General features: G+C 56.6%; 1 protein-coding gene across 3 annotated transcripts in view; it reads right to left on the bottom strand.

Annotated features, from left to right (window-relative positions):
• AGAP3 (ArfGAP with GTPase domain, ankyrin repeat and PH domain 3) overlaps positions 1-27,503 on the bottom strand; it is a 152,552-nt gene that overhangs the window by 77,123 nt on the left and 47,926 nt on the right. For all 3 annotated transcript variants that reach the window (XM_087732846.1, XM_087732854.1, XM_087732836.1), the window contains exons 2-7: positions 18,458-18,516; positions 11,204-11,291; positions 10,922-11,007; positions 10,439-10,580; positions 8,042-8,176; positions 224-351 (exon numbers count right to left, since the gene is read on the bottom strand). In XM_087732846.1, coding sequence (XP_087588972.1) covers positions 224-351; positions 8,042-8,176; positions 10,439-10,580; positions 10,922-11,007; positions 11,204-11,291; positions 18,458-18,516 — 638 coding nt within the window. The remainder of the gene's footprint in view (positions 1-223; positions 352-8,041; positions 8,177-10,438; positions 10,581-10,921; positions 11,008-11,203; positions 11,292-18,457; positions 18,517-27,503) is intronic.

The raw sequence follows: 27,503 nt of genomic DNA, 5'->3' as shown, positions 1-27,503 counted from the left end.
GACCTGATGGTTTAGACACAAGGCTTGACCTCAGGACAAGCATCAAGCTGTTCTGGGCTACGGACAGAAGCTCCAGGGGGACAACGACTCTGCTCTTTCCAAAAGCTGCTCCAGGGCTGTAGTGCGAGTCTAAAGCTAGGCTAAACGCTCTGAGTAGTGAGTGACCCGAGGGGGTGTGGAGAAGCATGTGGGGTCCCTGGCTTTCCCTGTTCCCGTTTCCCACCTGGTTGATGTGAACAGAAGGAATGGAGGCCGCAGAGACAGACGAATGGCTGGGTGAATTGGGCAGGGACTTGCAGGGACCGATGGAAAGCTGCTGTTTCTTCCGTAGAGCCACCACCTTCTGAGCCACTGGAAGAAGGGAGAAAGGGACAGGGTCAGAGTCCAGAAAGCAACTTTCTCCACCCGTGGATTTCTGGAGGGCTTCAGTGACACCCAAACCCTTCATCTGACTGATGCCAGCGTCTGGGGCTCAAACTGTGCCACCCTGTATTAACAAGGAGAATTTCTGCAGAACACCCAACCTCGCAATCCCCATCGCCTGCTGCTGCCACACAACCCAGCTGCAAGGGACAGCGTTTGCCCGTGGCTGTTCCAGCAGGCAGCAGGGCAGGCTTCCCACGCTGGTCCTGCTGAGTCCTCGAAGGCCACCTGCTCTCTTGGGTCTCACACAGAGCAGTGACTTGATGTGGACACCACGGAGCCACCCAGAACCCTGGGCTGCTGCAGAAGATCCCTTCGGCAGCCAGAGTCACTTCTTGGTCACCCCCTCACAGCAGCTACAGGAGCCAGTTACCGAACTGAGCAGCCTGGGCAATGCCACCTCCATCAGCCTGGGCCCTCACGGTCTCCAGATGTTCAAAAAATTAACCTGAGGAACAACTCTCCCAGTTCCTGTGACCTCACTGCCTAATGCCAATAGCCCAAAATTGCATTTCAACCTTCCCAATCTCCTACCTTTTCTGGAAATAAACGTCTTGACCAAAGAGCACGACAGTGAACAAGCTGGGCTGTTGGGGAGTTCAGGAGAGCACATCACCATTCCTCGTTTTCTCTTGCACACTGGCTGGGTACCCCCACCACCACAGAAAGAGGAACCTTTCAGATGAACGCGACTGAAGGCATTGGGAATGCCACACGTCCAACCCGGCACGCACCCTTGCAATAAAGGAGCTGCCACATTCTCCTTCCAGGAAGACAGAAGACGCCGCACCATACATGCGGTGTGACTGAACCTATTTGGAAAAGGCAGATGCCGACAGCAACTGCAAAATCCTGCCACCTCGCAGCTGCAGTGCCGTGTCCTGTACAGAGACAGACGAAGGCCTATGGGGCCACCGCTGCTACTTGCTCGTCTGATAAAGCTAGGAGCCTGTCCAGACTCCCAAGCTAAATATTAGTCCCATAAATAGCAGGAACCCCTCCTACACCACCAAACAGACCACATTAACCTGCTGTTTTTCCTGCTCTCCTCCCCTCCATCCTCTCCTCTGGCCAGCTTCATCCACTGTCCACTGCATAAACTATCTCTGCTTCAAACACTGGCCAGGCACATTGCGAGCTCAGGCACCCCTGCTCTGCACCCCTGAGCCCCACGTGTGGGCTGCCCGGGAAAGGCAATACGAGGGACTGGCAATGCTACAGGGATGGGACACGTCCTCTGCTAACCCCCCCAGGACCCCGCAGGCTCTGGTACACAGCGGCTTTAACCTAGGCAGGTCAAAACACAGTCCGGCTGACGCACCGCGTGGTGTTCGGCTGTCTCCACGGAGAAGACAGCCTGGGAGGAGACGTGGAAAACGTCAAAACACCCGCATCAGCGGAGCGGTCAGGGAAGGCAGAACTCAGAAACTACCCAGCAGAGAATAAGACAGGTAAGACCTATGCTACCACGCAAGCCTGCGGGGGTCATTCTTTGTGCTGCTAAAGTGATAACGAAAACTACCGGGCCAGACCCCGGACCAGACAGCTTCCCCGGCTCCGTGGAAGCACTGCCTTCGGGAGAGCAGCGCCCACGTACAGCAGCGGACAGCCTTCCCAACAGGACCAGCCACATCCCCACGGGCTCAGAGGGCGAGTTCATCAGCGCAAAGCAGAATTCCCAGGACAGGACACGCAGTACCTAGGAAGCGTTTTCAGGGACGCCGCGACAGGCAGAAAGCCACTTCACATGACGGTATCTGGTAAGTCAGACAGTCCAAACTAGATCGGACATGGCAGGAGAGGGGAAGTCCTGCATGGCCACAGGGAAAGCCCTTTCGCCTTCCGGGGCAGAGGACTTTATGCCATTCAGGACAGCCTCCCGAGCTTCACTGGAGAAGGCAGATTCAAGGCAGGAGGTTTCTCAATATCCAGAATACAAGTAGGTCCAATTTCAGAGGAAGAGGCAAGGTGAGAATCGTCTCCTGAAACAGGGAGGTTGAGAAGACCACCAGTGGGAAAACGAGAGGAGGCCAGAAAAGATTCAGAAAAACTTGTCGGCAATCGCTGTCCTGGGCAAAGAGCCTGGCAAAGGCTCTGCCTTGTCACTCACGCATTAGTGGTAACAAAGGAATTAATCATGAGGGCAGCAAGACCACACTGGGCACGATAAAATCTCACCAACTCTTAACTGAGGCATCTTGAGGTGGCCTTCATGTTTCTGCTTGCCAGGCAGAGGTTCCTCCACTTCTTCCAGACTCCTCCACATCAGTCAGACTTTTTCAAGGATGATTTCTGTCACCCTCTAAGCCAGCATCTGGGATCATTTGCCTATCACAATTGCTTTGGTTGCTATGGGCAGCTCTGTGCTGTATAACCAACGAGCCCTGCCCTGGCCACAGAACCGCTGTCCAGATACATTGCTTGGCATTTGTTTGCCAAACGTCACGTACGGTGACTCCGGTGCGTACTAGCACTTGAGCATCACGTGGTATTTTAAAGCATACCACAGTACTCTGTCCTAGACGTTCGGAGAAATCCCTCTACAGACACTGCCAGGAACGGTCAGCTCTCGGGGGAGTACCTGGACAGAGAGGAGGTGCATGTGAAGGTCCCCGGTGACGCACCAAGGACCCTACAGAAAACACCTCGGGGTGGGGTGGCACCTTATGGATTCACAGGGCCGTGCACACTCCCCTGTGCAGAAACTCTTGGCCTCTCCATTGAAATGCTCCTGCCAAACCGTTCCTCAGAAGCGTCACTCACTGCCCTGGAAGACATGGCAATGCTGTCAATCACCCCGAGGGCCAGGAACAAACGAACTCACACCCGAGCAGAAGGAGCGGTCACACTCAGGATGCAGAAACCCAAACAACCCTCTAGGCAGGAGAGCCAGAACCACCCTTGGGCTTTCAAGCTGAAGTCCAAGCCTGCAGCCCTGCAGCCGAGGAGGACCAACAGAGAGCAGCAATGCCGCCGGCACGTCAGCAGCAGGTTCTGGCGGGCCACAGAGAAGGCTGCCTCGCACCGCCGCCTGTCCTCTCCGATGCTCATGGCCAGTGGGAGGAGAGAAGCGCTCACCCTGGACTTGCCGCAGAGGTGAAGCTAGAGAAGCCACCCGCAGCAGCGGGCAGCATGGCTGCTGTCCCTCCGTGCCCTTCCAGGGTTGGGCCTGGGTCACTCTTCCTCTTCAGGAACAACACTGAGGTAATCACTGCCAAGGGGCTCTCAACATGTTGGTCGCTAACCGTTGCTTGGTACAGAAATATTCTTAAAATGAAGCCCAAGAGCTGAGGCACTCCCACACTGATGGCTTCTTGTTTTTGTCCTGGCATCCTCTAAACTGTAGGAGATTTCTGCATACAGGAGCTCTGTGAAGGCAATTTTCAGAAGAAAGCTCTTTAACAGTACCTCTCCAGAGCCAAGAAGTCAGAGGTGTGTTCAGTACCAGCCTCCCACCTCAGCGGGGGCTCTGCTGCGAGTGAGGGGACCGCACCGACCCACCCCCGGGGCAGGCTCACCCCTGGGGAGGCTCTGAAACCGCAGCCGGTGCCTGCTGGGCACTGCAGCACACAGCCCAGCCTGTGTCACTCTTCCTGCTCGGGCCAGGGTCGTCTCCTCGCAGTATTTGAAGCTACAAGCAGACTGTCCTGTCTTTTCACAGAAGCAGTAACTGTGACAACATCTGGTGCTGGAAGCGACTTGGAAAGGATGAGAGAAGTGCAGTTCCCGCACAGCGAACAGCGTTTCCAGGGGGACTTTGGCCAGACCACACTTGAGAAACCAGCAAGGAGAAAGCTACCCCCTTTCTGCATGCCATGCATCCTTTTCACAGTGACCTTCAGAAGCCTGACTGCCTGGACAAAGCTTTCACCGCTCCAAAAGGTTCAACACAACTGCAGTGGCACACGCTGTAACGTACGTGGACTAGATCCCTGCACAACACAACCACGAACTTAGCTTCAGACCCAACACCCAGGAACTGCTCCAGGCATGGAGGAAGGGGCTCTGCTGCCCTGCCTGAGCAGGAAAGAGGGCACCACAACAGCTGGAGCCACCCCGTTCTTGCAGAACCTCTGAACAGCTGGTGAATGTGGAGATCCGAGGTTCTCCTTCTTGGAGCTTCCCCCATGCTCAGCAGCACCACGTGCAGACCATGGGGCATTTGCAGAGACAGCAGCTTGGGAAGGAAGAGTGCTAGCCTCTGCCTTCAACTGAATACTGAGAGGTAGGATGGTCGCTCCCTCAAGCCGTCACGCTAGACCAGCACATTAACCTGCTGTCCAAAAAGGTCAGCGCTTGCTTGTTGTTAGACAAGACAGTGGCATGGAAGGGCTCTCTGGGAGCAGAGGTACAGCACACACTCTGCACAGCATGGACCAGCAAGCAAACCTTTGCAGTGAAAGCAAAGACCACCGCTTACAGAAGGCCTCCTGTTTCTGCTGTGGAAAATCGACATCTTCCCCTGCTTGCACGGGGCAGGCCTACCACGACCCGGGCTGAGCAACTTGTGTTGGAGAAACCATATAAAGAGGAGGTCTGGCTGGTAACTGTATCGCCACGTGGGGCAAGCTCCTCACACAATCCACAACTGCCAGCACTCCACCAGATTCCAAAACAGACGCATCAGGACCCACCAGCGCTCATTAGGAAAAGCTGCTTACCCACTCCGAAAACACCTCATCCCATCAAGTCACCTTCATCTGAAACTGGGTCCTGGAAGTCCCTGAATAGTTCTCAGATGCCAGTGACGTCTGGGGCCAATGCGCTGGGCTCAGCTCTCCTCAGCTCCTCGCCAGCACCTCCTGCCCTGTTCCTTCCCTCCCCACAGCTGTGCTCAGCAGCGTCTGCGTGGTCCTGCAGCTGAGCAGGCAGGCGAGAGCAGAGTACCTGAGATTTACTCCAGATCTCCCATGAGACGGTGGGTCCCTCTGCTCCATCTGCAAATCCCAATTATCACACTGATTCTCCAGAGCTCTGAGCAGCGCACTCGGCAAGGGCACCGACACCGGCAGGCGTGCAGCACGGCGCGGCAGGCAGAGGCAGCCTGCTGCAGGAAGCACAGCATGGCACAGGGAACCGCGGCAACGCAGGCAGATCCTGCATACGCAGACTCAAAGGCCAGAAGGATCTCTCCATTCTTCAGGCTGACCTTTGTATACCATTAAACTTCACCCAGCCTGCACTGCACCAGTCATCTGGGCTTACGGCGAGTCTCTTCCACAGAGGGACTTGGTCAGAATTTGGAGCAAGTCAAGAGATGTAGAATACAGCACTTCCCTATGCATTTTTCCAACAGTTAATGAAAAGAGGGCTATTAATAAAAAAAGCGAGGATTCTTTAAAATTTGAATTTGATTGGCTTTGGCTTCTAGCATTAACTCTCTCTAGCCTGCGGAGTCTTAGTATCTGTGATCTTCTCCCCATGTAGACAGGTACGTAGTTACTCTTATATTGTAACCGAGTCACCTCTCACTCTTCTTTTTGATTTGTTCAATGGATAATCTCTTTTAGTGTCTCACTATCAGGTATTTTTTCCAGCCTTTGATTAATTTTTGTAGCTTTTTTTTTTTTTTTTTTAATCTTCTCAGTTTCTCTGTGTCCTTTTGAAGTGCTGACACCCGAGTTGACCACGCTCCAGCAACGGTCCTCCTGCTGCCCTGTACGAAGGCAAGACTGGGTGCTCCCCTGGGAGAGGCTCAGCCCTCCCGGCAGGGCGGCCCACGCTCCTTGTTCCGTACAGCATCAGCATCTGCCCAGACTGACATCGGGTTTGTATGAGCAGTCTCCCATTACCACGCACCTCAGTCTCACTGCTCCTCATGTGGACAAACCCACTCGCTTGCCTCCTTCCCACCACATGGACAGGCCATGAATAAACCCAGGCAAAAGATGAAGCACAGCACTTTGCAGGCGCTCCCTCCTGAGCCTCAAGCAGCAGCTCAAGGTCTGCCACCAAGCTTGCTAAGCAGCGCTGGCGCTAGAAGCTGTCGCAGGACAAGCTGAGTCGCCCGGTCTCACCTGAGAGCTTTCATCTCGCACATCGCGCTGCTTAAAGTTGTGTTGTCTATGCTCCCAGGGTCAACAAAGAGAAAAAATAATCCCAGAGCACAGTTCATTCCATCTTGAGATAAAACAGGATGAGAAGCAGGCTAACGAACAGCAGCACCTAATCCTGCAGTGCCCTCCCCAAACCCACCGGCTGCTATCCCTCACTGTACTGTCCTTCAGAGAAGGGGCACAACAGAACCAATTTAAAGGAATAAGCTGACCAAGTTTGGTGACACGCAGTGCCAAACGCTTTCCAGAAGCCGGGATCAGCTGTGCACACAGCCCACCTCCTCTTTCTGCCTCCAGACTTGCTCTACAAACCGCCGAGTTGGTTTAGCAGATCCTCCCCTTCCAGGTCTGCTGCAGTATTCACGATCCTCAGCTATTCCCAGCTGTTCCCTCCCACCATTCCTCCGTTAATCATGAGGAGGGAGAAGGGGAGACTTACAAGCAACCTGCCCAACGGGGTCGCCCCAGCTTCCCCAGGAGCACCAAACCAGTGCAGGGGCTGCTGGATGCCGGGGGGTTCCCTGCCCGGGGCAGGTGGGACAGCCTGAAAGGCCGCTCTCTGGGCTGACTTCTCAGACCATCTCAGCGGCGGGAGAGGGGAACATCTCTACATGCTTCTGCATAAGAAAAGCAGCATGGTGACTATGATCCTCAGCCCCGCAACAGGAGATTACTGGAAGGTCACAGACTTATGTAGGGGAAGGAGGATCACCAGCTCCAGCTCAGAGGATGAAGGAGGCACCTGAAGCCGACGACAGGCTCAGTCCTACGCCCTGCCCTCAGCCTACCTTGCTGTGCTGCAATGAACCAAGCTGGATTCTTGCCTTCAGGCAGTCCTGCTGCACTATTATTTCCAAACTTCCTTCCATGTGCCTGTTGCAAACACTAACAGCACAGCTCTCCTCCTTTCCAAAAGCAACTCTGTCCTGCCCAGCCACTCAGCTCTGCACGGACCCTGCCTCACACATTGCACACAGATCCCCAGCACTCCAGAAGAGAAGGCAGAGAAAGGGCACAGGGGAATACGCAGTCCCATTATAGAGCAGGGCCCCAGTTTGTTTAAGCGGACTGCAAACTCCTAGGACGTGGTGTAGGTTCCCTCTTCCACCTATGGCATCAAAACCCTCTCTGCAGCCTTACAAGTCCTCTGCAGGCACATACAGACTGCTGTGCCGCACCGGCCCCCGCAGGGACACAACCGTCCCCTGCAGCCTCTCTGCTCTCTGGAATGAGCGGCTACCCAGAGGACAGCCCCTGCAAGAAAGGCAGGAGAAGGGCGCTGCCCAGCCCCGCTCTACGGTCCCTCGTGCCCAACCACGTGCCGTTCACCTGCGTGCCACACACAGAGGAATCCTTCCACACACAGAGCACGTCCCGCTCCTTCGACCCGGTCTGCGTGCATAGAGCAACGGCACTGCACACCAACATGTGCCTAACTCCCTTGGCCTCACGGCAGCACGCCGTTCTAACCGAGAGCCGGTGGTCTAGGTGGTGCAAGCCCCCTCTCTGGGACAGCATTGCTGCCCTGTCTCGCCCAGACACCCTCCGCCAGCTGCAGTTACCATCCTGGAAGACTCTCTCCACGTTCAGTCCATAGGTGGCACAGGTCTCGTAGTACGTGCAGCGCTTCAAATCATTGGAAAGCTTCCGCGCCCGAGAATCATCAATGACCCGGGGGTTCGTGGCGCTGATGGCATCTGGAAACCAAAGGGAGAGGAGGTTAGAAAGCAAGTGCCTGTGTCCCATCTATCCACAGGTCCCAGGGCACACTCCTGACCTCCCTCCCTCCCTTCACACACTGAGATACCCACCTTCATAGTACTATAAATGCCTTAGATTACGGTCCGACGTTTGTAGAAAAATGGATGTGTTAAATGAACCTTTTTAAATGAACCATTTTTTAAATGAACCTTATTCAACTCTCCTAACCATCCAGCCACCGATGTTTCTGAAGACAGAGGGCAGAAACCAGTGGGAGGTGTGGCTGGCAAGGCAAGGCAGCCTGCGTGTTAGGAACGGGACACACCACCACAACTTCACACAACCGTGTTGTGAACAGTGCAGCTGTTGAGACAAGAGGACACTCAGCGACAGCAGACAGAGCGCTGGGGGCAAAGTTGTAAACAGCCTGACCTTGGGTCCAACGCAGCCTCATCTACATGAGGACGGACGGTGTTTACATGCATCAGAAATTACTAGCGCTGCCATTTGTCAATGTGTCACTGGTCACGGCTGCTGTAACGCACGAGTGCACTCATCGGCAAGTCCACCTCAGTTGCAGAGTAAAATGGATTTGCCAGTCTCGATCATTTTAGGTCTCACCGCCATACCCTACAGATTAAAGAATCAGAAGGGAAAAATCATCCTCAGTTAACTGGGAAAGACAGACCTGCTAGGATGCACTCACAGTCGAGGCTTTGGTGGACAACACTAAAAACCAGGCCTAATTTGTATCCCAGATGGCTGCTAAGTGCTCGCATGTTTTGGAAAAACTGCCTTCCCAAGAGGAATCCAATTCCTTGAAGACATGCCAGGGACAAGCAGGGCTGCAAACGAAGCCTCTCAGGAGGAGTCGAAGGAGTACCGAGACTCGCGTTGCAAAGAAGCCGCCCCTGAACTCTCCACTGGGTTGCTCAGTGTGACTGTACCACGGCTGCGACCTCACCTGGCTCTAAGGCTGGGACAGAAATGACCACCGACCCCTCTGCCATAGCACTCTTCCCCTCTCCTAAGCCTCTGCAGCACATGCCTGCAACCCCAGCCCAGTCCCGAACCAAGATCACTCAGTCCGAACATTAATTCCACAATCTTTAAATATCGAAAGTTTAATAACTTTGTTCTGTGCTTAATCTGGGGTCCAGAGCAGACACCCCTGCACCTCCCCTCCCGCTGTCACTGCCTGCCTTCCCAGCCTCAGGTTCTTCTTTGCCAGAATGGGTCAGACTGCTCAGGAACCGGCTCCTGCCAAGACCTTTTTCCCTCGCATCCTCCGTCCCCTGCTCGCGCTCCCTGCTCTCACCCTTACATCCAGACAACTTCGGCAGCCCCAGGCTCCCTCCTGCCTGTGCTTTACCATATACAGGCAGGACAGACGCTCATTTTGGAAGAGCGGACGGAGCTCAGACACCTGCAGCAATGCCCTCGTTGCTGCCCCTCCCTGCCTCCTGGGCACCTGCAGCAAGCCTTTTGGAGGCCAGGCTGCCTCTGACGCACGCCGCGCAAGGCAGAATGCCGGTCAAGGGCTGCCCTCTCTCCCGGCAGCCCCTCTCCATCAGCAGCTCCTTGCCCAGACACGTCCGGGGTGCCCAGCTGGGGCTCCAGGCGCTGTGTCTCCTGGCTCCTCTGGCAGCCTCAGCTGCGGTTTCGTGACAGTTCCCTTACGGCCTCCGTCCCAGTCCCAGCTGGCTCCAGTCCCCAGCCCTGGGGGGGGAAGAGGAGGGGGAGGGCAGTTCTGGGCTGCTACTGCTCTTCCCCACATCCACGTGTGCTGGCAGCACCTCAGGGATGACCGTGCTCCACAGCTCAGGCCTCTTCTTGGGGTGCTGAAAGCAAGCTGCCATCCCCCCAAACCTTCCCTGCTGCAGCTCGTCCCGGAGGACGAAGGGCAATGCACCAGCAGAAAACCCTGCCTGGGCCCTGACTCCTGCCTGGGCCCAGCTGCTGCAGGCAGAACCGAGGAAGGCAGGCAACACCAGCAGGTTTGGGCATTTCGAAGAGGAAAGTGGCTCCATGAAGGAAGGCAGCTCTCTGCAGGAAAGCTGAGACGGTCTGAGAAGGAATTACTCAGCTCCTGCAGGGGCCTAAGAGTAACTGTCCTGCGTACAGCTTACAGACCGGGATCTCCCGACGCACTCGCAGGGCTAGCACCCCGCGCTCTCTTGCCAGAGCAGACGCGTCACCAGTGCTCCTGACCGAGGCAGGGAGGATGTGGGGCGGAAACCCGGCTGCCCCGCTCTCACCCTGCGTGCCCACCAGCACCATCGGCACCTCCGCTGTGTTCCGGTAGCTGCAGAGCCGCAGGTAGTAGTTGTAGACTGTCTGGAAGCTGATCTCGTCCTCCAGGCTGAAGACAAACACCACAGCATCGACCCAGGCAGCAAACTGAGGGAGACAGACCTGCTGTTACAGCCCAGACAAGCGTCCCGGAGCCCCGTGCCCAGAGCTGCCAGCAAGGGCAGCCACACGGCAGGTACGTGGGGCGCTGCGGCCGGGCTCAGCCGAGCGCACGCCTCAGGCCCTGCGGCAGAAGCTCCCCGGCACCGCAGGGAGGCCCTGGGGTCAACAGTCACCACAGGGGTAGCCCCTCCTCAGGCCTCGCAGTCCTCGTGTTCTCCCACAACTGGGCTCCCAAGAGGCAGCCAGGTAGGACCCTCCCCAGGAGCCCTGCAATCCCTCCGGCAGGACGGGGTGGGAAGGGACCGCAGGAGGTACCGGTCTCCTACCTGGAGTTCGGGGGGGCCCCCTTCATCTCGAATTAGCAGCAAGTAACTCTGACCGTCCACTACGATCTCCTTCTTAAATCGGCCACCTTGGGAAGAGAGCAAAGAGCAGGTGGAGTGAGGGGGGGAAGCAAGCAGAGGGAAACCCCTAACAAAGGCCAGGGGCGGCTGCAGAGCCCTGCGGCAGCAGCAGATGGGGCACAGAGACGGGGGTCCCCTTTAGAGCCAGGGAGAGGAGTGAGGACTCACAGCACCCCCCCAGGCACCCTGGAAACCAGACCTTACCCTCGGGAGACTCCTCCTGCACGTAGGTGCCGGTCAGGTAGCGGTGCACGAGGGCCGACTTGCCGCTGGACAGGTTCCCCACGATGCCCTGAAACAGAGGCGCGCGTCACCCACCGCCCGCATGCCCAGCACACCTCCCGTTAAACAAGGCCACCCCTGTGAAGCAAGACCACCAGTAACCGGGCGTGTGCTGATGATGGGCAGAGACAGTCATGAGAGGGCACAGGGGACGGCACAACCCAGCTGGTACTTGGCAAGAAGCCTGGGGGCATTAACTGGTCTCAGTTGGGCAGAGAGCAGCAGGTACTGGGGCGCAGCCACCCAGACGGAGGGAGGTGAGGACCCTCATCCTCCCCCAAACAGGCGCAGCCTCGTCAGTGCCACGTTAGCTCTTCCCACAGCCCTCCAGCTCCTCGGGGGGACGCTTGCCCTCCCAAGCCACAGTCAACTCTGAAAGAAAAAAAACCCTCTTCTCCCAGCCCACACATCCCAAATTCTGGGGCATTACAGCTCTTGGCAGCACCTGCCAGGAGGGGAACAAGAGCAGAGCCTGGCCACGCGTTCGGTACAGCTGCTGCTTCCGATACCAGCAGCAAGGCATAGCGCTTGCTCCTCGCTGCGGCAGTGATGCTGCTGTAGCAGAGCGCATGTTTCCCGGTGGAGCTGGCGTGCTGCCTACACAGAAAGACACCCAGCACCAATTTTTAACCGAGCTGAAAAACAAAGATACCTAGCGCTGATTTTTAACTGGGTTGAAACACACTAGGCTGGGGGTCTGTCAGTCCAGATTACCCTACAAATTTGCTACAAAATGAAGGTAGCTGTCCCAGGATGGGTCAGCCAGACAACCCAGTTCTTCCTAATGTCAGCATTTTCCCAATGATTTAAAAAACCTCTAGTGCCTAAGGGCTTGCAAGTGTGCTTGCCTGCTGATGGGAGAGCAGTCCTGGGGGAAAGGGGCATCTTCTGCCATCCTTGCAAAAAATCTAGTTCCAGCTGGTCAGCTTATATCCCACAGCTATTCCCCACATCCACAGGGACAACGCAGCTCACGGAGCGAGCTCTTGCTTTACTGAGCATCCCATCTCGTGCTCCTCTAGCCTCAGCTGCACCGTTGCTCTGATGGAGCTGGAGCAGAAACGCCAGGGCGGTGCAGAGGCGCCACTCGCCCGTGCTCTTCTACCTCCTCCCGATGCCCCAGGCCTGTGGAGAGGCGCTCTCGGCCAGGAGCCAGAAGAGCCCTTCTCAACTCACTTCTTACACAGGCCTGTGCACCTCGACACCCTGGCTGGTGAAGAAGGCAGGCAAGCTCCTACCAGCTGTTCATCGTGCAGAGCCCAGGACGCTGTCCCAGCCGAGCCAGGGCCTCAGCTCTCCGTATCTGGGCAAAGTGAGCTCCCACTCCTTTTCCACACAGCTTCCCAAAAAGCACCTAACCTACCTTTGGCTTTGGACAGTCTGACCTTACCATGGATCTTCTCATACGTAACTGACTCCTGCTTCAGGGCGCCCTACACCTCCTCCTGTGTCTCAATCATGCTCCCAGTGCTCACACGAAGACAACCTCGGGGTGGGTGTCCGACACACCAACATGGCCATTGGGAGCACCTGCCTGTACTGCCCCGCAAAACCCGCAGCCTGCGGGTTTCTCCACTAGTGAAGGTTTACACTTTGTCCCATCAACTTTTTGTTGTTGTTACCCAGCATACCATCCACCCAAATGCTTTTGTAGGCATCCTCCTTCTCTGTCCCCAAGATTAGTTAGCATGGATTGTGGGGACTTGCTGTTTCACTGGCATTTGAGATGTCTGGCACATCTACCGGACAGAAGCCACCACAGACATCCCCGTGCAGACCTCCCAGCAGGGCTGCTGTGCTTCTGGAAAATCCAACACCCCCTGCGTGTCCACAGCTGCTTCCCAGCAAACGCACAGTGACACTAAAGCGCCTGGTAGTGCACCGCTGACCTTGCACCCTTCCTAAACCCACTACTGGACCAGGCCACGAGATTCACTGGGCATGTGCAGAGTGCCTGCATTTGCTGGAAATACCAGAGCCTCCGCAGATGTGCTGCACAGACCCAGTGGGTGTATTTCTGCGCACCAAATCCCAGCCATAAGTACAGTACCTTTATGATGAAAATTTCAAGCAGGCACACAGCACTGAAAAGCTGACAGCATTAGTAAAAACAGCACATACCCTTACCTGTACGGCAGACAAAATCAAAATCCCAAGTCCCATCACTTGTCTCCAAGTGTCACCTGGGTATCGGAAACTGGCACAAGGCCTGGCGGTGTCAGAGCTCTCCACTTGTCTGCTGTCACGGGAGAACCCTCCTCCCCAGCTCCAGCGAGCCTCGACTCCTGGAAACACGGACATGGCACCGCCGGCCGACTCGGGGAAGAGCCCGCGCAGCTGAGCAAGGACCAGCTCCTTCCCGAGCGGGTGCTGCACGCCGTGCCCTCGCCCCGTTCCACAGCCCCGCCTGAGCCCGGCCCCTCCGAGCGCCAGGAACAAAACCCGCCGCACGGTCAGCCCAGACCCAGCCCAGCAGGGGACACGTCGCCCCAAGAGACCCGCTGTGCCCACTCCTGCACTCCCAGGGCCGGGGAAGGGGTCGGCTGGCCCTAGGCAGCCCCAGCGCAGCCCACCCGTGCCAGGGGATGGGACCAAGAGCTGTGCTGTCTGGGCAGGGCCTCCAGAGCCCCACAGCACGCTCTGGTAACGCTTCCTCATGATGTCCAAGTGTGGGCCACGGCGATTTAAGCTCTGGCCACTGGCTCTTCCCTGCTTGCCAAGATCCACTCCCCATCTCGGTACTTGGGGACTGCAGGCAGGTCTCACAGACACAACCTGTGGTGACGCTCTGGTGGCAGGCTGCGGCACAGGGCAGACACACCGTGCTGCCAGAAGCGGCCTAACTGCAGTAGCACAACGCGCCACTCCATGCCGCCTGCCTGCAGGGACCGTCCCCGTTGCACCCCACACCTGCACCCATCCTGCATTACGTCCCTGGCTGCGCCACTGACATGGTCCGTGCGACTGCGGAGCAAAAGGAACGAAGGACAAGCAGTCCGGCCCAGCACTCATTGGCAATGCTATTTCCAAAGCTGCCCAGTTGCCGGAGCAGGTCTGCAGTACAGCCCCACCAGCACCAAAAGAAGTGGGGGGTGAGGAGAGAGGAGTGGCTGGGAACATTAAAGCTGCCTCTGCCACCAAAGAGAAGTTTATGGCTGACCTTTTCCGGGCACAGGGATGAGCTTGGCGAGTGAGTCACCACCAGGCAGGTTCTCCAGCTTTCAGCCAGGTGCTCGAAAGCTCCTGCTGCACCAGGTCCTGCCCCGGGCTACCCGCACGCTCCTGGTGAGAGGCGAAGACATACCAGCCCCGCAGCGGCGGGCACTCAGCCGGCGGCAGACCGCGCTACAGGAGCGCAGGGAACCGTCCGGTTTGCCGGTGCCTCTCGTGCCCACGCCGCACGGAGCCAGTGAGCGGCGGGACCGGGGTGCCAGGAGCCCGGGACTAGGAAGTGAAGATCAACGCGCTCCCACGGGCATGCCCGGGCTGAACGCATCGCTGCCAGGTCTGTCACCCGCAACGGTAATTACAGATAATGCACAGCGCGTTTAGACAGATGAGAACACGTACCAGACTGCAAACCTCACAGGTAACGCACACGTGCTTCTGGCGCCAAGCGATCTGCAGGGACATAAGGGCTACACGAACATCGTAGCCCGTGTTAGGAACAAAGGTGACACCCCTTCCTCTGGCCGAGCCCTCCCAGCCGCTGCCGATGGCACTTCGATGGCAGCATGAGCAGTCTGAGATATAAAGCGGTGGAAGCAGAGAAGAAACTGCGGAGACCATTGCGCAGAGCTCCAGTCCCCGAGGAGACCTTTGCAAAACAGAGCGGCTCCCCGAGGCTGCCTGGCAGCTAGGACTCCACGCACCATCAGAGATTAAACACTCCAACAATATTTAGCTCTCTAAAACTTGGATGGAGACTGCATTTACACTCTGTTTGCTTATAACCAAAATCCTGACCTACATCTTGGTGAAATACACTTCTGCTTTGTCTTATCTTCATCTGGCGTTACAGACAAGCTCAAACAGAACTGACAGTCTTGAGGAACATAAGCCCTTAGAGGCAGCGAACTGAAGTAAAATGTGGTGTGTAAGCACCATGGAAACCTCTGTATCAAGACATTTTGGAAGAAGGGGGGAACGCAGCCTGCCTCTGTGCTGGTCAGCGAAGGGCTGATATTGCCCAGTATCGGGACGGGGGGACGAGTCCCCGCCAACAGGCATCACTTGTGCCTTTCCCAGAGGGAAGGCAAGGTTGGCAGGAATCGCTGCCTTCTCTCAGACACAGACTCCTCTCAGCCTGCAGCAGATGGAGGAAGCTTCAGGATAAAACTGAGGTGGGAAAAACTGCTGAGCATAACTTAAATACATCACGCTATTAAAAACGTTAGAGAAAGCACACTGACCACTTGTGGTGCAAATGGGAACCCAAGCAGGGAAGAAAGCAGCAAGATCCTCACCTCCTGCAGGAGAGGTAAAGGAAACAGTTCATTCCCGCGGGAGGGATGTGGGCTGTGGTCAATGCTTTATGTGCCATGAAACAGAAGCCCCCAATGAGTCCATGGTTTCCCATACTCACAGAATTATGAATCTTGGTTCATAGGCTCAGTGTAGGCCTCCCCTGGGGATAAGGACTGGCAGATCAGAGACAGCGCGGGTGCTTATTGCAAGCCTCTCCCATCAGAACAGCGTGCCATGCCATTTATCAAAAGACCCCGCGTTTGCCCTGCACTACAGCGTCTTTTGGTTTCAGACACATTTTTCACAGGGGCACGTGGTGCACTCAGTGAAGCATCACACGGGCAGGACCGAGGACGGGGTGGCTCCGCCGCGGGAGCCGCTCCTGCAGCACTGCTGAGATCCGCGACGAGCCTCGGGTCAGCTGCGCAGGCAAGACCTTGCTCCACCCGGAGCACCTCCCTGCGTCGAGCGCGCCTCTGAGGACAGGGCCAGTGAGGCTGAGGCGGGAGCCGAGGGGAGAGTTGCTTGAAAACTGGAAGGGAGCAAAGCCTGGGAACGTTTCTTGCCAAGTGTCAGCCATTTAGTGATTCCTGTACGGACCCCGCGATAGGTGCCATGCGGGGACCCCTTCCGTACCACCGTAACCTGGTGGTAACTCGGGACGCTCGCTCCAAGACCAATCTGTCTGCAGAGACCTGGGGAGAAGAGCTGGGTGCTGCGAGGGACGGGGACGGCCGCACTACTGGGATGGGCGAGACGGGAGCCGAGGAAGAGAGGCACCATAGCGCTGGCGCATCCACGGGGCAGCCAGGGCTGGAGCAGCGCGGTGCCAAACAGACCCCTCAGACGCTCGCCCGAAAGCTCAGGACCTGCCTGGCTTTCCTCGTCCCCACTGGCTGACCGCCATCCCAGACCCAGGCAGGAGCAGCTCTGCTGCTACGTGACATCCTTCCCTTTGCAGCTGCGGAAAGAAGGAATCCCGGACGACCACCCCACCGCCCGAGGTGAGGGTGCCCAAGGTCTGCCCGCCCAAGCACAGGGTCCCCCGCCGCAGCCGGCTGCCGCAGCCTAACCCCAGACACGACAGAAGGGGCTTCAGCCCCGCAAGGCCGGGGCTGAACCAGGACCCTGAAAGGCCTCCAGGCTTTAGAAGAGCTGCATCGGCCAGATGAAACCCCGGAGCCACAGAGGTCCTCAGAGGTCATGGAAAACACGGGAAAAAGATGGTGTTAATTGAGGAAGAGCTAAAAGCTTTAGGTTTGTTTAGCTTGCAGCACTGTTTTGCAGCCTGCAGAATGTTAAAATGTCAGAAGGCAATACACAGAATGGCTGCAAGAATATTTTTGAACAGACACACATTTTACAAGCCAAACTAACAAATGAATATTCAAAGTTTGTTTTAATTTTTACTTAACTGCAGATAAGAAAAATGTGGCAGCATGGTGCTGGTATGTTTTGCAAAAAGGCTTCTTGTTTCTTGGATTAAGATCGAAAAAAATTAATCTTGAAAGGGCTGAAGGGAGACATGCCAACAGTCTTCAAAGGGAGTTAAGGGCTGCCACGGAGAGCGCGAGAAGAGCAGAGTGGTGGAACAGATTGCCGAGGTCCCCAAGAACAGCCAGCCGACACTCGGGAGCGCCTGCGGCGTCCTGCCCGCCCCGACGTCCCTTCCAGCACTACTCCAGTGCTCCCAGCACGGCTGCCGAGGGTGCCTTTCGGTGAACGCCTGAAGCAGCCCACGAGCTCAGAGCCACCGGCAAGGAGGTCCCACTTCGTCCCTTGCCCCAGGCACAGTTTCTGCCTCTCGTGCTTGCCAGCCAGCTGGAGTAGAACACCGTCGGTGTCCTCCTGCACTGCCGACCTGTGCCGGCTCACAGATGACCCTGGCAAGCCGGCGCGCAGCCATCAGCGATGGCAGGCCATGGGAGACATCTCCTGCCTCAGAGGTCCCGAGACCAGGCCCCCTCCCTCGCGACCCTGTCCCGCATGAAAGGGGCTGTGTTAGGGGCAGAGGCAGCCCCCCAGCAGAGACCGTATCCCACACGTAGGTGATGAAGCCTGGTAACGGCGTGCCCTGGGAAACCTGCCCCGCGCTGACAAACCGGAGGAGCTTCATCCCCTCTGTTTGGCAGAACAAAGCACCAGAGGTGACAGTTTCATCCCACCAGCATCCCTCCACAGCAGGGACACCACGGAGCAGTCGTGTCTGGGAGGTGGACAGCAGAGGCCAGGGAAGCACCACCGCAGAGCTGAAGTCAACGAGGCTCAAACGGAGAGGTGACACCTCCCATGCGGGTAACTAACTCCCACGCTTGGACCACTGCTCTGAGGGTGACGACCGTGGATGCATGCCTCTACCACCGCTCAGGATCTGCCCCTGCTTCTGCTATGCCAGAAGGTCTGGCCTGTGCAGCAGTACCCGGTCGGGAATTACGACTCTGCTATGGCCAGCAGGAAGGGTGACGTTCTCAAATATCGCCTTTCGACCCCCACATCTGAGTGCTCTCCCAGACCCACACCCTCTCCCTTACAAGCGTGAGCCACCAAGATCTTGCCCTCCCCCAGCATGGCAGCAGCCCCAGCTCCTCTCTCCCCTCTGCGAGGCTGAAGCCCCTATAGATTTCCACATTAAAACACCTCTTTTTCTTGGGGATTTGGAGACTCATCAGAGAACCAGGGGCATCTGAGGCACGAGCCGCAAATACTCACCACCTTCAGCTCAGGCACCGAGCGACTCAGGGTCCATTCCTGGCTGTTCACAAATGAATCTGCAGAACAGAGAGGAGAAATCATCAGGTCACTGCGGCCTCCCTCGAGATCCTAACAAGGATCCTGCCACGCTCTCGCTGCTCCCTCCAGGCCACCTCACCTAGAGACACGAAGCTGCGTGAGGTCCTGACGCTGCCCGTGCCCGGGAGGCTCTGCAGCCGGAGCTTCGGACGGGAAGGAGCGGCCGAGCTGAGGGCCAGAAGGCAGCGCAGAGCGCACGCACCACAGGCTGGGGACCCTCCCTCCTGCCCTGCGAGAGCACAGAAAGTCCTACAGCTTCCCTTTCCTCGAGGAATACAGGACGAGGGAAGCACCAGAGACTAGACGCCTTTTCGGGGGGCACATGCTGCGAAGGACCCCAGAACCGAGGGCGCGTAACGGCGAAAGCAGTGCCCTGAGCACTCACTCGGGCTACAATACCAGTGTCGTATGCACTGCAGATAAAGAGCTGAAGGCACGCTGTAATCTATGTTCGAGATTGAAAGCAAACACAATTAATTACGTGTATGTTATGTAATTTGCAGAACATTGTAATAGGCTTAAGAAGGGTATAACAATCAGGCAGGGCTTTGAGTGGCGCAGGAAACACCCTCTCTCCTGCCACAGAAATCACAAATGCTTCATTTACATCCAAACAATCTCCAGGAGCTGGTCAAACAACAGACTTCCCAAATAAAACCAGACTCACCGGAGGAGGAGCAAGAGCCTGGAGAACACCTTGAACATCAGAAGTAGCCAGCAGCCACTCCTAGCAAAACTGGAGCCCTTCATTTGCCTTGGACAAGGCAAAGTACAGGCAAGCACGTCCTCCACCCAGGGGCGGGGGGCCGAAACGAAAGAGCAGCACTTGCTGTATGTTAATAGCGTAAAAATAATAAAGGATTTCTGGAGACCGGAAACCTGTGGGAGCATTGCTTCTTCAAGAACCTGTAATAAACCTGCCAAATTCGCTGCCACAGACTACTGCAGAAATGGAAATCTCAGATGAGTTCAAAAAGGGAAGAGGCGAATCCACGAGACCCAACTGTGGGCAGCGATTAAACATGACAGCCTGGGCGCTGCCATTGCTCAGACGTCGCCCGAGGCCGCAGCAGGACACCAGGCCAAAGGGGAGGATGGCTCTAGACCTGCCCCGCTGCCCCGTCCCCGCAGCGGCTGCCGGCGCAGGAGCTGCGAGCTGCCCTTCCCCGCCCCGGCGGGGGCTCCCTGCCTGCCCTGCTCCCGGCAGCCCCGACCCCACCACCACCGCACTCGCGGTGCAAGTCCCAGCTCTCGGCGTCTGCACGGCACTGCCCAAACCGGCTGGGCAAGCTGGCGGCCGCAGGTCTCTGCCGAGTAGGTGTTTCATCCTGGGCTGTGCCGAGCACCGCAGGCTGAAACCGGGGCACCGCAGGAGATGCTGCCAGACCCAGGCAGGATCAGAGGGCAATGCCAGGCTCTTCAGCCCTGCCACAAGCCAGTCAATGACTATCTTCCCTCCAGTTTATGTTCCTGCCCTCGTAACTCCCAAGGGGAGCTTGGACACACAACGGCTGCAACCCTCTACCTCCGGACTAGTGCCTTGCCTCCTCTCCCCCTACCTCACCCGGGGAACCGGTGGGAGACGCGCAGCCCAAAGCTGCGTGGGGAGGAGTCTGCTCCGCTGCTCGCGGCCGGGGGGCTTGCAGGGGGCCCTGCCCTTCGTGCCTGCAGCCCGCGCACTGGTCCACCGCTGCTCGGCGTGCACGAGGGGAAAAAAGATGACCCGCCGCTGTGCCTTTATCATGGCACTTGTGCAGCCACCAGCACCCGTAGGCCACAGTGCGTTTTTCCATCACGTCAAAAAAAGGCAAGAATATGGTGCTCATACCTAGAGTTTACCATTCATATATTAATTTATTAACACTTCTTTTTCAGAAGCTACAGACAAATAAAACGCAAGCAGTAACACAAGATTATTTATAACCATCATGAACGTTCTTAAGAGGAATCGTTTCGTCAAGGTCTCTGTCTTTCACCTCTTCTTCCATTTTTTTAGGCAGAGGTAAAATCTTTATTAAAACAACTAATAAGTTAGGAGGAAAATTATAAGTTCTTGAGCCCTTTCAAAAAGGTACCAGCACACCTGTAAATCTGACTGCATTACTTGGCCTAAAAAAAGCTGTCACCTCCACCTGTAACTTTTGCTCTGCTTAGTCCCTTTGTCGGTTAACTGCGGTGGTTAAAGCACCATTGCTACGCTCTCCTTTACCGGCATTCCCTCCCTCCAGATTAGAGAAGGTAGCATACTGGCACTGTTTCACTATATATACACCCTGTTCTTGAGCTACGAAAAACTGGCGAAAACCAAGCACATTTTTCGAGGGGTTCTGAGTGGAGCACAAGTCAAACGCACTCACCGACCTGGCCTTAAGAAAGGAAAGAGGGAGAGAGAGGCCTGGAGAGGGCAGGCTATTCTCGGCTCTTTTTCTGTTCTTGGATGCTCAGGCTAGAGAAACCGTCCAGATTTTTGCTAGTTGCCTCCTTTGCTAATTATTCTAACAGATCTTTGTTTTTTAACCAAGGTTCAGGAGTTCGTTAGCAACAGTTTGATTTTTGACTTGCTGTGAAGGCCTCCGAATAAATCTTAACATAAATAAATAACTGCGACACAATGCCAATTTAAAAACATTCAGCCATACAACACAGTAAATTATTAACTATCATTAGCATGCTTAACCCAAAACAGCGACGTACAACCTGTGCACCTCTGTTTGTCAACCAGCTCCCAACGTGTGCCAAGTCTGAACTCTAGCCCAGGCCACCGGCCGGCCCTGGCGATCGGCCCGGCACGTCCCAGCCACGGCATCGTCAGCCCGCAGGTCCTGGAGCAGGCCAGCACACCGGCTGCACCCGCGCCATCTCTGCTCAGCAGCGCACGCCAGGGCGCTGGCACCTCTCTGCATGGTGCAGCCGCAGCTCCTGCCGCCGCAAATCCCCGTGCCCAAGTGACAGCCCCGCTGGCGCGAAGGAGTGGGATGGAAACACCGGCAGCGACGCTCTCGCTGTCACCGCTCATGCCTGCCCCGCGCAGCAGCAGGGAGGACGCGGCCGGCACCTGCTGACTCACCCGCACAGACCTCTGCAAGCCGTGCTGTGCCCCGGCTTGCAGCAGCCATCACCCAGGAGCTCGCATGCTGCAGTCTGGCTTCAACGCTGGGCTAAACGGAGTGAGGCCCTTCCTGTCCGGTCCAGCTCACCGCCCCCAGACAGCAGCTGCTCCTGGGTTGCAGGAGGGCTACGGGGCTGTCCCTCCTCCGGGGCAGGGAGCAGGGCTCGCCCGAGCGCAGGACAGGGCTCGCGGCGGGCACTGCCTGGCACCCCGAGGTGGGCAGTCACCTGCAGCTCGCACCGCTGCTGCTGGGAAACCCACTCGTGACTGCAGCTGGACAGAGAGGCTGCTCGGCACCAGGTCTCTGCTCCGCCACCACCGGGAGCAGGGTGTTCTCCTGCCCCTGCCGAGGGGCTGCTTCCCCTCCCCAGGGGCTGTGGGGGCTGCTTCACCCCAGCAGCAGCTTCTGCTGAGGGCAGGACAGAGAGACAGGAGGCTGCCCAACATCGTTACCCAAGAACGGCCACCTGGATCCGGACCCAGGGTCTGCCCAGCCCAGTACGCCACCCCCAGCACCAGTTTGCACGTGGGACCTCAGGAAGAGTTAGGAACATGGTGAGAGTACAGGATACTGACCCCACAGGTGTTTGCGGCTGCTGACTCCTTCAGCTCAGGGATCTCCTGTGGTTTGTCTACTTAGTAAACCTCAAAAAAACTCTCCTTTGAGTAATTGTTCTGTCTCCTTTTAAAACCGTATGAAATTACACTTCCGCATCGTTCTTCAGCAAGGATTTTCAGCAGTATAAATATCCGTTCCTTGAAAACCCTCTTTCTTCTGTTTTAGGCTTGACTTCATTGGATGCCGCCAGCCCGGAGCCCCAGCTGAGCAGAGGCGGTGAGCTAACATCCCCAGCCAGCCTGACCAGCACCGCCCCAGCTTTCACTGCAACCCCTCTTTCCCACACTGCGGAGTCCCAGCTGTTGGGTCGCTCCTCATGCAGAAGATGTTGTGCACCTTCCACCCTCTCTGCTGTCCTCCTCCAGTACCCTCTCTGCTGTCCTCCTCCAGTACCTCCTGTTTAGCTGTACCAGGAGGTCCCACGTGGCTCCAGCAACTGACCCTGCCAGACCGCCCAGCCGCTTCGCTGCAGGAGAGCCCACCGTAACGATAAGGCACTCTACCTGCAGCGTTTTGGGGCTGAGGTACCCCCAGCGTAAGTGCTCACAGAGGTATGGATGAACCCACTCTTATTCCAGTACCCAGGAGGGTAAAAGCAAGTGCTTACAGACTATGTGACCAAAGGAAGAGCGACTAAGGTGGAAGTGGCCTTGAACTGAAGACAGCCACGGGATTCCTTCATAAGCACCTGGAGAAGTTACTGAGACACAGATCTTGGAGGGACCAGCTCCCTCGGTGGTCCCCTCCAGAGCCAAGGTCACAGGTGTCAGGATCAGAAGACCCTCGTGTCCACCTGCCATCCCAGGCCATACCCGTACACACAAACCCTTCCGCTAATGAACTCCTACGTGAAAAAAAAGCGCCTCTTGCTCAGGAAGACATCCCACCCTGACTTCCAACTGCCCGGACGGAGCACCACTCCTCGCACCGACCCACTCGCCCTCTGTTCTTCCCCATTAGCCGAGGGGATGGAGCTGCCTGAGGGGTTTTCTACTGCACAGATCAGGGATGAAGCAAGGCAGCGCCTGGGCAAAGCAGAGAAGCGAGGCGAGGAGGCCGCGCCTGCCCGCGCACCGAGGTAGGCACGTGTCCTCTGCCTGCACCTTGCGGCACGCCTGGGAAGCTTCCCAGCTCCTGCAAGAGCGCAGGAGGAGCGTCACGGTGTCCTGCAGCACACCCTCCAACGCCACTTCCCAAAACACCCAGCTCGCTCCACAGCGAGTCAGCCTTGCGCAGAAGAAGGTGGCTACTCAGGAAGAGCACTCGGACCAAGCTCCCCTGCACGCCTGACTGCTGGCACCAACCGGCCAGTCTTCAGTTCTGGCTTCGTACGGGCTTCTTGCAGAGAGTCTGGGGGCTTTCTTTAACGGTGCCTGAAAGCTGGAACTCCTCAAAACCAGGAGGCGTTTGTATCAGCTTCCCCACATTACTCCGTTAATAAAGCAGCATTCCCACGCATACACTTGTAGCACTCCCTGCAGACCATGGGGAGAAGCTTGGCTCTGGCTGCCAAATGGAGGAAAAACAAATGCCTTCAGCATGCATCCCCTCCTGCCCCAAGGGCCCCAAAGAGCAGGGTCCAGAAGATGTGGCAGTTCCTGCAGCACCCGAAGAATCGCCATTGCCAAACATGAAGCCTTGACTTACACCATTCCCACCTACCACCTAGGCAAGGTACTCAAGACCACCAGCTAATCCAGGAAGGCCTGAGGATGGAGCACAACCCACGTTCGCACATCAGGCTGGGGTCCATGCCACAGCTGAGCCTTTCAAATCCGTCACTGTAACTGGCCCTCGGCCCTGGCTCCCAGGGCACGCCGATCGCCCTTCCCTCATCACGCAAGAGGATGGTTTTCAGATCATTCCCCAGCACAGAGGCCCCCCCCCATTTTCTTGCACTTGCTTTCCTCCTCTACCGCTTCTGCTGCAGAAGCGAGCGCAGCAGCCGTGTGCGGGCGGGCGCGGATGACACCCACGGAGCTGTCAGAAAGGCACCTCAAGAGCAGTTTCTCAACCACCCAAAACAGCCATAGGCCAAGTACCTGGCTGCCGAAAAACGCTGACACAGCTCGCTGATGTCAGCTTCGGCCATCCCAAGTGTTGATCGTTTGCTACTAAAATGCAGCACATGGAGATTTCCTGCACTTCGTCAGTACAAATTCTATTAGTATGATACCACACACTGTACCTGTGCGGCTGCTACACACCCAAATCAGCGTAAGGAAGATCCAAGTCCATAGCTGCAGGAGGCTGATGTGGGTGTGGGAGTCCCCCCTCTGACAACACCGTTCCCCTCTGGGGCTGCCAGACCCTCCCCATCCGCGGTCCTTCCGCCGCCCAGCCGGCTGTGCCGAGCCGCGGGAGGCGCAGGGGGTGACGCCAGCCGCTCGGGCACCGCTCCCCACTGGGAGAGGCAGGAGATCCCCGTCTTCTCCCAGGGAGAAAGAGCAACCACGTGGAAGCACCGGTGACCTGACCTGATCTAAGGCACTAAGCGAAATCCCGGCAGGCAGGTCAGCGTTAGCACCTTCCACGCAGTGCCAGAGCCTTGGTAGGAGCTGGTTTAGCAGAGATTGCCTCCAGCTGGGGTCACGCCTTAATGAACTGCCATCTCCCTCATCACTAGGGTTCATGTAGGCACTGGGGAGCAGCGATTTACTTGATTAGCTTCACTGCTGGACTAGCTGTATCACTTGGTCTTTCACATTAAAACACACCCACTCACTCTTCCTCCTTCTGCTCTTTGTTATTTAATAATGCAGAGGAGACCAGACTGCCAGCGCTGCGGTTGAATACCTTCCCTGGGCGCATCTGACCTCAAAAGCAGAAACAGTGGACTCGCAGCACCACTTGCACACCAAGAGCCCTAGCGCGGCCCAGCGTCCTACGGGCCTGCTGCTGCCTGCATCCCCCTGCTGCTGCCTGCATCCCCCCGCTGCTGCCTGCATCCCCCCGCTGCTGCCTGCATGAGCTGGGAGGAGGAAGGGGCCGGCCGGGCAAAACTGACTCCTCACCCAGGCTGCTCCTTTCATAGGATGAAGTGCAGCAGGTTCATCTACCTTGTGCTTCAGAAGCGCTACTGCCAGATGCATTTGGTCTCCACACACAGCAACTAATAATTAACCAACTCATTATCCAAGCCGCTGTGGAACTAACTTGGACACTGAAACCCAGGACACTAAAACCAGCCTTGAAACCGGGTCAGAGGCTGAGCAAACAGAGCAGTGCCCACACAAACCATGTTCCAAAGTACCCATCTGCCCGCACACGCAGATGAAAGGGCAGCAGAGTGCGACGTGCCTGGGCAGAGCCACCTCTTCCAGGCCAGGCTTGATAAAGACTCAACCCTGGCAAGGCTGCAAGAAGAGAGATTTCTCCAGGTCAAGGACCAACACGGGCAAGGCTAGCGTTCCCGTCAGAAAGCTTACCCAACGCAGATACCCTGTGTAGGACAGGATCTTGGCAAGGGCTGGCTCACCAGAGCTTTACTTTGCAGCAGTGAAAGGTCTTGCGTATCTCTGGGAAAAAAGGGCGTGATTACGAACTGCTACCCTTGCTCCTCAGCTACACCGCACGCGGCAGCATCTGGTGCCGTCGCACTACGCATGCTGTGCAGCGCACGGACTTCAGAAGAGCCATACGTTTTAGGCCTCTCAGCACCTCGTACTTCCCAGTCCACGTCCGAATACACGCAGACCAAAGAACCGTACCCAATTCTCTCTGCTCTGACAGCTAGAAAGGGTCTGCTGAAAGGGACAAGCCAGCAGAGCTAGTGGCGCGGAGAGACAGGTAACCCACCGCTTCCCCAGCACAAGTGCTCTGTGGGGACCCACCTCGCCGGTAAAAACCCGTTCCAGATTTGTCTGACCTCAGCTCTAGCTGTTTAACCCCACAAGCAAAGGCAGGTTAAGATTAAAAAGGCGCTGGTTTTTGAAGTTCCCTCTTCCTACGGATGCCTGCAGACTGTAATCAGAACACCTCCACACCTACTGCACACAACTCCTCCGATCTCATCCTGAGACTTGGGCCTTTCAGATCCCTGTCCCAACGACTCCTTCCTTCATACCTTCCAGACTTCTTAAGTTTTTCTGAAGTCTGGACACCAGACTGGATTCGGCATCCGAGGCATGGTCTCTAAAGCCATCGTGCCACCTCTGCTCCTCACCAACGCTCCCAGCTAAGCTCAGGCAGGCACCAACAGGAGATGATACATATCATCATTATCTACTCAATTCACTATGCAAACTTCACCTCATTAATGTAAAAACACCCCCCTCTTCTCCCAGTAGTCTCCTCTCACATGTGCCCTACATGTTAGTCCTCTGTGTGGCCAAACACCAAACAGGAGAGTAAAAGGGAGTTACCTTAAAGCACCTTAAAAAGCAGGGCATCTTTCTGGGAGAGGGGAACATGATTGCGAGAAACGCTTCCTGAGCTGTGGAGTCCAGATCCTGCTGTCGGAGATGCAGCACCTATCGTGTGATCCCTCCCTGCAGAGGGAAAACTCCAGTCCCAAACCAGTCCAATTTTTCCAGGCCTGTGCCTATCAGAGGGCTTCTTCAGAACGGCGCTAGCCGATACCTCGATACCCAGAAACGCTCCTCTGAACTGCTGGCCACGCTTATTTGTGGGCAGTCCAAGCTGGGCAGACTCCGTGCTGACTTTGCTCTCTAGCTCCAAGGGCTCTTGCCCTCCCTGGGTGCATTAACGGAAAATCGTACCCCCGTCAGCCTTCACCCTGCTGCACAAACATCAGCTCTTTAAGTCTTTTTCGGGTAAGAAACTCTGCATTCCCCCGAGCACCCCTCCCTGTGCTTGGTCCAGGCTGAACCCCTCCATCAGCAGGGAGCGAATGCTACCCACGCAGTCCAAAGGAGGTCTCGGCAGGGCTGGGGCAGCAGCACTGAGACCGGTCTGGCTCTCTGGTGAGCCGGGCGTTTCGGCCCTTGGGTACGTCTACGCAGCAGAGCGCAGCGCTGGATGGGTACCTCAGCTTGCTACAAACAAAATACTCCGGGTACTAGGAACAGGGTAGCAGTGTTGGCTTGGATCTCTGCCTGGACTCCTATATCCAGCTTTTCCAAGGAGCTGATAACCACAACTGCAGCTGCACCCCCTCGGGAGGGCGTGTTGGGACGGTATCAGCACCTTTCCTAGGGCTAAGGTGGGCAGCACTAGCATAAAGCATCAAAGTTTTTGAAATGTTGAGAGGGTGTTAGAAACACTGTCGGCCTGCA

This window comes from Nipponia nippon, unplaced genomic scaffold (assembly GCF_047370975.1).
Source record: "Nipponia nippon isolate SJK-2023a ecotype South Korea unplaced genomic scaffold, ASM4737097v1 scaffold_1, whole genome shotgun sequence".
NCBI lineage: Eukaryota > Metazoa > Chordata > Aves > Pelecaniformes > Threskiornithidae > Nipponia > Nipponia nippon.
Note: the sequence above shows the minus strand (reverse complement) of the source record. Positions and strands in the feature narration are given on the sequence as shown.